This window comes from Eschscholzia californica, unplaced genomic scaffold (genome assembly GCF_041429995.1).
Source record: "Eschscholzia californica isolate CP2 unplaced genomic scaffold, dmEscCali1.0.p SCAF_1, whole genome shotgun sequence".
In the NCBI taxonomy this organism is placed as follows: Eukaryota; Viridiplantae; Streptophyta; class Magnoliopsida; order Ranunculales; family Papaveraceae; genus Eschscholzia; species Eschscholzia californica.
Window position 1 is genome coordinate 55086288 of NW_028238198.1, and position 10372 is coordinate 55096659.

Genomic DNA, 10372 nt, shown 5'->3' on the forward strand with positions numbered 1-10372 from the left:
TTAAGTAGATTTACATTTTTAACCAATTATTAGTTGTAAACTTGTTATTAATGTTGTTTAATCGAATTTATTAAGTAAATTAAGAAATCCAAAATCCAAATTATAAGCCTAAAGAGAGGCAGGTTAGCATTGGAGTTACTCTAAAGTTTTTTTTGAATTGTTCAACGTGCATCGAACCCTTGACCTCTAAGGTCGAAGAGTGTACCTCTTACTACTCCAAGCAAAGATTTTTTTTTTTTTTTTGAATTGCTCTAAAGTTGTATTCTTCGAAAAGAAATAAATCAAAACCATTGACTTTATTAATCGGACGTGATCGCGTATGTCATGATCCGATATCGCACACGTGTGAGATCCATACACGTGTAGCGTGTGAAACAAGTAAATGTGAGAGAAGTAGTTCAATCGGGATTTACACGTCATGTTCTAGATTTGTTGCCCCACGCGCCATCTTTCTAAAGCGCGCGCACTTTCTCTCTCTAAAATCTCTCTCATTCTATACCCTCTCCTATAAATTGGGGAAAACCTAAAGAAATACATTCAGTAGTGAGAGAGAGAGGAAGTTTTTCCGAGCCATAAAATTTCAACGAAATGCTTGAATCGAGTTCAATTTTCTCACAGTCTCGAAGCTTTAATAGTTACTCTTCAAAACACTTCGCTGAAATTGCTTCTAAAGTTTGTGAGGAATTCATCAACGAGAGAGAAGAATTAGGGTTAGAGGTACCTGTAGTTCTTACTGATGGACAGAGATTTAACGATCTGATTCAAGAAGAAGAAGAAGAAGAAGAAAGACGGGATGATGTCATCAACAATCAAGAAAGCGAGAAAGAGGAAGAAGATGATTTTGAGTTTACTTTCATTTGCAGAGATCAAGAGGAATCACCGATTTCTGCCGATGAAATATTCGCTAATGGCCAAATTAGACCCATTTTCCCAATTTTCAACCGCGATCTCGTGTTTCCAGGCGATCAAGATGATAATTTGAAGACTATTTCATCAATTCGAGTTCAGATGAATGATCTGTTCATCGGAGAAAGAGATTCAACTAATCTTCCATCATCATCTTCTTCATCTGAAGCCGACGAAGTAGAAAATTTACCAGAAGGAACTTACTGTATTTGGACAACTAAAACCACTCCAATTTCACCAGAATCATGCAAAAAGAGTAACTCAACTGGATCATCATCGTCATCATCGAGAAGATGCAGATTTCGTGATTTCGTCTTCAGAAGTAATAGTGACGGTAAGGATACTTTTCTTTTCTTAAATCCTTCAACAAGTAACAAAATGAAGAAAACTGATCATCAAAAGTTAGATAAAGTAATCATAAACCGTAGGGTTTCTTCTGAGGAAAAGAAACATTCCGGCGAATCTAGGGTTACCGGATCAGGTCATGAGATGAAAAATCGAGCATCAAAGGGAAGTAATCAACGGAAGACTTATCTTCCGTACAGACAAGATCTTGTTGGTTTCTTTTCTAACGTGAATGGATTTAGTAGAAATATTCGTTAATTCTAAAACATTGAAGAAAATAGAACAGATTTTTGGGGGTTAATATTTTTAGTTTATTCTTTCAAGTCACAATCTGAATAGATAATATAGAAAAATGTGTAAATTATTTGGTTATTGTTTTGAGAAATTTGATTGTTTGAGAACTAAAAGATTTCATTTATGTAAATATATTTGTAGTGTTAGGATTTGATTTATGGTTTTGTATAGATGCATTATTTTTTTGGGAAGGCTAGCTAAAATCATAAAAAATTTTGACAAAATAAGTTTCTCAGCTGATGTGGCGATTGTGAAATTCATCTCTTAACGGTTCAGATTTAGTCAAACTTTCAAACCACAATCGCCGCATCAGCTGGATAGTTTCTTTTGTCAAAATCTTTTGTAGTTTTAGTGTTTCACTACTTTTTTGTTTGGAAGGATGATGACTATTCTAGTCATTACAAAGGCAGTGATACATCATCAATAAGTACTTCGATAATTTGCATTTACATCTAAATTTATGAACAAGACAATTCTTTGTACTCAGATTTGATCTCAATTGGAAGGGGTAAAAGGATATTTAGAACTAGAGATGCCCCATCCACAACCTAGGTATTTGGGAGAGACTCGTTATATCACGGCTGCGATATAGTGTTGGGTGGTTTTGAGTCTATCACGCAAAAAGAAAAGTTTGCCCTACACTTATAAACTCATTTTGTGTCCCTTCCATTACCAACATGGAATTATCCCAACCGATGAGACTACAACCGTTAGAATTTTTTCATGTCTTAGTATAAAAGTAATGAATTGAAGTGGGAAAGTCTATGAAAGATACGGAGGGATTCTGTACTTTATTGAAACATGGGGCAATAGGAAGTTTACACCGTCTATATCACAACATTAATGGAATTCTCAACCACATCTCCCCAACCCCACCCTTAGAAACCGTCTATTTGGTCTCCTCCTAGTCCTCTGCCTGATGTGGCAATTACTTGAGCGTGGAACAAATGGAGAGAGAATGGTAAGAGTATTTTCTGAAGAATATTTTGCCACATCAGACGGAGGGCTAGAGGAGGGATCAAATGGAGGGATGAATATAATTTCTCCACCCTTCAATGCTACAAACTAGACATACTACAATACAAGCAACATGTATGTCCTCACTGGTGCGACTGTTTACATCAGCTCTTGATAAACCTCTCATCTTACTATAGATGATTGATCAACAATAGGAGTAAACTATGTAGGGAGTTTACAATTTCTTACCACTTTTTTTTTCTTTTGGTGAAAACTTCCTATCCCTTTAAATCAAGCTTATGCACACCTCCCCAGAATTAATCCCAATTGGTCTACCTCAGGTCTGAAAGATAGTAGGAAAGTGTTATTTTGTCGGATAAGAATGGCTAGAATGGCCTACACAAACCAAGTATAAGATTATGTCATGTTGATGTCGTTTGCCAATTATGTAATAAGTGAGGGAGGCAATATTCAATTTGGTGAAGTGCTAGCCAGTTAGGGAAGTTGAATAGCCATGTATTGGTTGTGGAAGGAGAAGGTCCCCAGTTATAAGTAGAACAAAAACTCATTGTATGTGATAAATTTTAGTCGTGGAGAAAGATGTAACGGTCAAAAATCATACTAGGTTCACTCCAACTAAATGCTGCCTAGATCTGGCCAGCTTTGCACAAATGTAACATGGGGCCTTGGCCTACTCGTCTGCTCGGTTGGATACTTTCCAGCGAGGAACTCATTTGGTACACTAGCATCCACTAGCTCCGAAGCCCATGTGAACATCCATCTAGACAACCACTTATCTAGGGAGGGTGGTAATACTCCGAACACGTCTTGGTCGCCCTCGATCGAGCCCACAAATTGTCGAGACAACTTTGATCGCAAAGATCTTGGATCTTGCCTCTTACCTCTTGACTAGATCTGTCATATACCCCAAGCCACCACGAATATCTCCAAGTCGTCTCCGACTATGAAGAGTCAAGAGTCGAGGCTTTCCAGTCGCACGGGTCGAGCTACTCTCTCACACAAATGAAAGACTTCAATGAGTTTCCCTTATTTGTTGCTATTCGTTCAGAACTTTTATCAGATCTTTAAAGTTCTTAAGACCTTTGAAGTTTGGCGTTATTGGTTTCGACCTTTTTTTAAGAGCTTCGAAGTTCCGTGTTATTGGTTCAGACCTTTATTTAAGAACTTTAATGTTTCGTGTTATTGATTCAGATTTTTTTTCAAGAACTTTAAAAGAACGCGTTATTCATTTTTTTATGAAAAATTAAGAACTTTTAATAAAAGATCTGGCCCAGAGACTTTTCGAGATAAATATACTCATAAATTAGTCAAAATCAAAGATCCACCTAAATAGGTGGATCTTTGAAATTTCTACTTTGGGTGTTCCTAAAAGTTATTGTCAAGCCCGTGTGGTAGGGGGTGCGGGGCTTTCCTGTTAAGGTTATTTTTAGACTGACTCCTTAAAGTGTGACCGCATTCTCACTTCACATAAATGTTTTTTTTTTCTTCTTATCTCTTTAGTGTCATTGATTTCTCTTTATCTCAAACGTCTTTTTTTTCTTCTTATCGAACTCCTTATCTAATTTGTCTGTATCCATAGCATCCACCTCTTATAAAAAAAAATTATTTTTTTATACAAACAATCAATTTTTTCCTTTTAATTCTTTTTACGCGAGTCGAATAAGTCTATGTGTTCAGTATTTATTTTGGGAGCCTAGCTTTTTATTTTCTTCTTAAATTATAAAATAATACTTTGTACAAAGAAATTAAATTTTATTTATTAGAAAATTATAAGCCAATAATATAGGAACGTCCCGAGCTTTCATTCTAAAATAATACTTTAAAATTTAGCTCTTAAAATAATATAACGTTCGTTGTAATCTCAAACATTAGTTTGGACGGCTTAGATTTGAAATAATATAAGTTTGATTTTAACAAAAAATTCCGGATTTTCAAAGTTTTTCTGAACTTAATGATCAACGACTTAATGTTAGGACCTTTAAAAGTTTCAAACTTTAAAGTTTCTGAACCTTAAAAAGTTTTGAACATTTATGTGTCAGAACACTTAAAAGTCATGAGATCTTTGGACGACAGGAACAAAAAAGATCTAGTAAAAAGATCTTAACGAATAACAGGCCCTTAAAGTTTGAAGTTGTCCTGAAGTCAAAATATTTCAGATCTAGTAGATTTCACGAGTCTATCAAGTTTCCATAAATGTAACGAAATTTTCTTCTTTAGAAAATAAAAAGTCTTTCGCAGGGCCGGCCCTAGCGAAACCAAAAATTGGGGGCCCCATACAATGGATATTAGAAAAAAATTAAGTAAAATTTAAACAATGCAAATGGTAGGAATCAAACCCTTGACCTTTCATTTAAAATCTAAACCCTTTACCACCAAGCTACAACTTAAATTGTGTTTGAAATTGATTCAAAATATAATTAGTTTTTCGAAAGTTACATACGAAATATGAAGCATGAGGCCCTTGATTATTTGGGGTCCAAAGCGACCGCTTTGGTGGCTTTGGTCACGAACCGCCCGATCTTTCGTTAGAATAGGAAATACACAAAGTTTCTGTTAAAACTCGAGATAGATATAACATCTTTTTGAACTCGAGATATTGCACATTTGTTAGAATTTTACAAGTCGAATATCTTATCAAGAACTCATCTGATCCAATCTCATCTCTTGCACTTATCATCTTTTAGTGGATTATTTCAGACAACGTAAACCTACCTCCGAATTCTAATACTCTAGAAGCTTTGCTAGAATCTTCAGTGAAGTTGACCTCTTGACCTACTCCAGGGACTAAACTGACGAACTACGTCGCAGAGTTAAAGCTTCGGCAACTTTACAACTTGAGCCATCCTCTAGGTGACATAACACGTGATACCCTTAGCATTCAACTTATTTTACTTTATTTTTCTAGTCTTCTACCTTTAAACCCATCAGAACCTACTTGGCAGGCACCATTCCGTCTTTTGCTTATCTGCAAGTTGACACTATCACTTCGTCAATCTGGAACTCTAAAGCCCAAGTTGTCGATTCCCTATCGATATTCTAACCCTACGATTTCCTAACTGCATTAGGCTGTAGGATAAAAAGTCTCACTCCATTATTTTAAAACCTCATATGTGAGGATAAATTGTTAAGATATTCCCTTTTGAGGAAGTTTCAAACAGGTCGTGAGAGGTGCCTCATTTCCGCAGACGATACTCCATAGTGATACACTAATACCGCAGAATTTGCTTTGACATATGCGCCTTTAAAACTAGTGAGAGGCCCCTTAGTATTCCCGTTGTAGAACGAACATTGGTCACTTCACTGGTAAAAATACAACCTCTTATAGGCAACCCCAATTTAGCTATAAGCACTCCCATGTGCCTATGGTTTCTGTTTCAAAGACTTGTAAGCACCTTTGAATCATGTGGTCACCCAAGTTAGGATGGAGCCAGTTTTCTGTATAGAGTCGGAATCATGTCCAAGCTCACACAAGGCCATAAAAATTCCAACTTTGTAAGCTCACAAAAATAACTGTCCACGAGGAACCTTTGAAAAATATGGAGGGATGGCCATCATGGCCGGCAGCCCGGCACCATCCCATTGTTGCCAGCCTATTTCTCTCTTTTTTCTTCACCACCACTTCCACCAACCAGCCTATTTCTCTTTGTAACCTTCATCACCACTTCCATCGACGACATTCTTGGACAGTACCACCTCTTACAGGCTGCCCCAGTAGGGGTGTCCATAGAGTTTTTAATTCTTCCTTTTATGGTGCGTACGACCAACCAAGTTGTTTCTTATATAGTGTGTCCATAGAATTTTCCTCTGTACTTGTACAATTTCATGTTCAACGCCAATAATCCAATGTGCATCTTCTTATGTTCACATTGGAAAGTAACACTAACAATAAATAAATTGCAAAAAAATATTATCTCATTAGAAGTTTCGTATCTGAATCATATAAAGACAATTGAAAATTCAAGAGTTGGCCAACAAGCATTTAATCTTGCATATGTCGGGTTTGGGAAAATAAAATCCGAATTAGCTCAGCCCTAGTGGTTCAAGAAAGAAAAAAAAAATCAAATTCTCCCTACTAAAGAAGGGCTTCTTATTTTAATTATTACAATATCTTATTCCATTGAAAAGAAGAGAACAAAATACAAACTTATACACACAAATGTATCTAGCAATGTAGACTACATATGTAAAAGCTTCATAATAGGAAGCTCATTCGACTATTAGCTCTTCATAAAATCGAGCTAAACATCAAATCCTAACCCTAAATCCTAATTCCAAAAACAGAAACAAATAATAAACCTATTCATACACAAATAAAACTGTATGTATGAAATTTCTTTTTGTACATATAAATATTGAAGAATAGCACCAAACAAAAACTCGGTAGCCCTTACTGTACATGAACGAATCGTAACTCTAGAGCCAATGAACGAGTCGATGAAGAAGAGGAAGAACTTGGATCACTAAATTCATGAAGAATCTTAAGAATTGAACTTGCGTTTTTACTAGCACGAGAAGTACCTTCGGTAAGAAGATTATATAATGAAGTTATAAGTGAAGCTGGCCTTCTTAATACAGAAACTACTTCTGACCCACCATTAGTACACAATGAATGAAGAATCGAAACACAGTATTCTTTTCCGGGTCCTGAAATTGATGATGATTCTAATATACCAACTAATTTATATAATGCGGATTTTGTTCTTAATATAGTAAATGAACCTTCTGGTTTCTCAGCTAAAATTGCAAGAACTGCTAATGAATCTGTTATAAAATCCGATGAACTCGATGAACTCAGAAGATCGATAAGCAACTTTACTGTTCCAGCTTCAATTACTTTCTTATAATTTCCAGGAAACCAAAGAAGACCCAGAATTGCAATTACTCCACTTTTCTTACCAATTGAAGAATTATCTCTTCTGATTAAATCAACTAAAGCTGGAATTGCTTCAGGGATTTCTCCGATTAATTTTCTATATTCTTCTATTGAAGATAGATGAAATAAAGTAGTAGCTGCAATTTGTCTAGTTTCAATCTTTAACCCTTCTGTTAAAATATCTAAAATTAAAATTAACCCACCATTTTCGACAATTAATCTTTTGATTTTCGATTGTTTCTGATTCTTTATCAAGTTTAATAAAGCTCCCATGGCGTTTTCTTGTATTGATGAAGATAATGAAGAAAGTAGATTTAAAAGGTAAGGAATTGAACCAGATTCTTCAAATAGTGGAGATAAATTGAAGATATTTGATTTCCCAAGTAATCGAATTTCATAAGCAGATTTGTTCTTCACTGAGCTAATTCCTGTTGAAAGATTACTTGTTAGAAATTCTATTACCATTTTCATGGCTTCCTCTGCTACACCAGTTTGTTTTGTTAATTCAACTCTTGTTCTTTTGATATCGTTTCGGTTCCCTTTTTGAACTGGTTCTAACTGTTCGGCAGCTACCGAGATTCCATTACAAGAACAGTATAGCCGGATAAGCTTTTTCATGACTGAATTTGGAACCAGTTCTGTACTGCTTAGTTTCTCCCCTGTTTTTGGACAGATTAAATTCCCAGATTTGAACCATTTCTGAATCGAAATTCGATCAAATGTTTGACCGGTAGAAATAGTAACTGGATCGATCATAATTTCTAAAGAAATCGGACAAAGAAAATCTTCGGGATTCAAAAAACTAATCATCTTTTCGTGATTTATTTCTCGTATAAGATTAGAACGGGTATCGTTGTCGATATAATCGAAAATAACAACGCGAGAATAAATCATAAACGCCATTAAATTTCTCAAGAAAACAACTTCTTTATCTTCCCCATTAGATATACCAAAACCAGTCTCCTCTTCCAAGAATTTGATCTCCTTATTACATTGATGCCAACTTTGAATTCCCAAATAATCAAGAACCAATTTTAAATTAACTGGATCAGGAATTTCCCTTTTCTCGAATTGATTCAAGATGGAAATTACCACCATCACCAACTTTTCATTATCAGAGTCCACCCCAAATTTCCCTTTCTCGGCTTGATTCAAAACAAATTGAAGAATTTCTCTACCTTCGCACGAAATTTGAACCGAATTCCAGGGAAGAACATCAATAGAAGTTGAAATGGTTCTAACTAAAACCCGGAACTCAGTTGAAACCCGTTTAAATTTCATTAAAATCCATAACCGAGAACCTTCACGAGTACAATCTTCTAATAAGAACAAAATTTTTTGGAAAGTAAGATGGAGTTCAAATAGACATAGATTAATGGAGTGAGGTAAAACCGACCCATTATCTCTAATTTCTTCAAAGAAAATGAGAAGATTCCAAATAAATCTGATCATTTCCCGCCCATGTTTACTCTGGCTAACGAAATTTTTCGATTTGTAATCGAAGATTTTGTGAGAAAGGTGTACGAGAGAAGTAAGAAGAGTGGTCGGAGTTGAACTTTGACAAGGATGGATCACCGGAAATGTCAGAATCCGGCGTCTATAATCAGAGGACTTAGATGTTTGAATCATTGTATGTAAAAATACAAAAGAATTATCCAATCTTGTTTCTTGTGTGTAATGAAGTAGAAAGTGGGTGTTTGAATTGTATTTATAGAAACTGACGTTTAACTAATTAAGGAGTCAGGACACGTGTTGGATTTTGACGCGTTATATTAGTCCCGTTAGTTTATTACTAGATTTTGTATTATTTAAATAATGGACACGTGTAGGGTTTAGATGGGGGAGTAGTGTGGGTAAATTGCGGCTTCTTAGATGTAGGTTAGCTGTTAACGTGGATCTTAAATTTGGAGGTGGGGACCCACTAACCGACTGGTTGACATGAGTGGATAAACTGACGCGTGGATACGAGGAAGAGGGAAGAAGCTCGTGCGACACTGAGAGGAAATGTCTGGGAAGTACATGGCTTGCCGACAAACTGGATTTTTTTTGGACAAAACCTAGATTTTGATATTCCATTCTCCAGAATTCAATAGTTGTAGATGTATTCTAACATTTTACCAATCCTATAGGTATTTAGCTTAGTAGATGTATTCTAGGTTTTGTTTTATTATAACGTTGATGGGTTAAAGTTTGGTATCAAGAACACATGGGAGATTTTATAGGTAATGTCTAAAGTTGTAATAGCCAATCTCGTTAAAGGCAATTCATAGTTTTATTAAAGTCAATGTGTGTTTAAAAACAATGTCTCAATCAAAGTTTGACTTTACGGTACTGGTCGTCGGCCTGCGATCGGAATTTTTTCTCTCTCTACTTCAGTTTCTCCATACTTCTTCTCTCATTCTTCCCTCTCATCTTTCTATATTGGCAGCGGAGGAGAGGACCGTGAAGGCCTGACCCGATTGTGTTAGATCATTCTTTCATTTCCCGTGATTCATCGTCCCCATCAATATAATTTTACCTTTCACTCAAATGTATCCATAATAGTTGATATTTAGTCGCCTATTACTTAACATTGTTGAGTTTCATTTAGAAATATAATCTTCTGATCATGGAAATAATATGTTAATATTGATATCTCCTTATAAATAGGTACTTGGGGGCGAAGATAAACGGGTGAGATTTGATAGTGTGAAGAGGCTATTAGCCTCAAGTAATGAATGAAAAAGAACAATAGAAGCAATAGAGTAACCGAGTTAGAGCGAGAGATTATAAGAGTTTTGTATTACTCGGTTGTGTATTTCACTTTAAATTAAGAGAGTATTTATAGTTTATACATTACATGAAATATCGACTAGTCTACATGAAATCATAACCAAACTTATCTACATGCAGTCATAGATTCGACTTATCTAAATCTGGCCAAACTGGGTCACCTGGCCAAGCTGTGTCGTGGGCTTCATAGCTGGATCAAGATGT

General features: G+C 35.6%; 1 protein-coding gene and 1 pseudogene across 2 annotated transcripts; one reads left to right on the forward strand and one right to left on the reverse strand.

Moving 5' to 3' along the window:
- Positions 1–541: 541 nt before the first annotated feature.
- On the forward strand, positions 542–1703 carry LOC147567686 (uncharacterized). Its single transcript, XM_086669927.1, has one exon. The coding sequence runs from the start codon at positions 589–591 to the stop codon at positions 1507–1509; it is 921 nt and encodes a 306-aa protein (XP_086526053.1). The 5' UTR covers positions 542–588; the 3' UTR covers positions 1510–1703.
- Positions 1704–6613: 4910 nt separating this feature from the next.
- Positions 6614–9069, reverse strand: LOC147567687 (U-box domain-containing protein 19 pseudogene; annotated as a pseudogene). The gene has a single exon (XR_015230819.1). The product of XR_015230819.1 is annotated as a U-box domain-containing protein 19 pseudogene (transcript).
- Positions 9070–10372: the final 1303 nt, after the last annotated feature.

Excerpts from the sequence above, each read along its gene's own strand:
- LOC147567686 (XM_086669927.1), top strand. The coding sequence starts at position 589 with ATGCTTGAATCGAGTTCAATTTTCTCACAGTCTCGAAGCTTTAATAGT.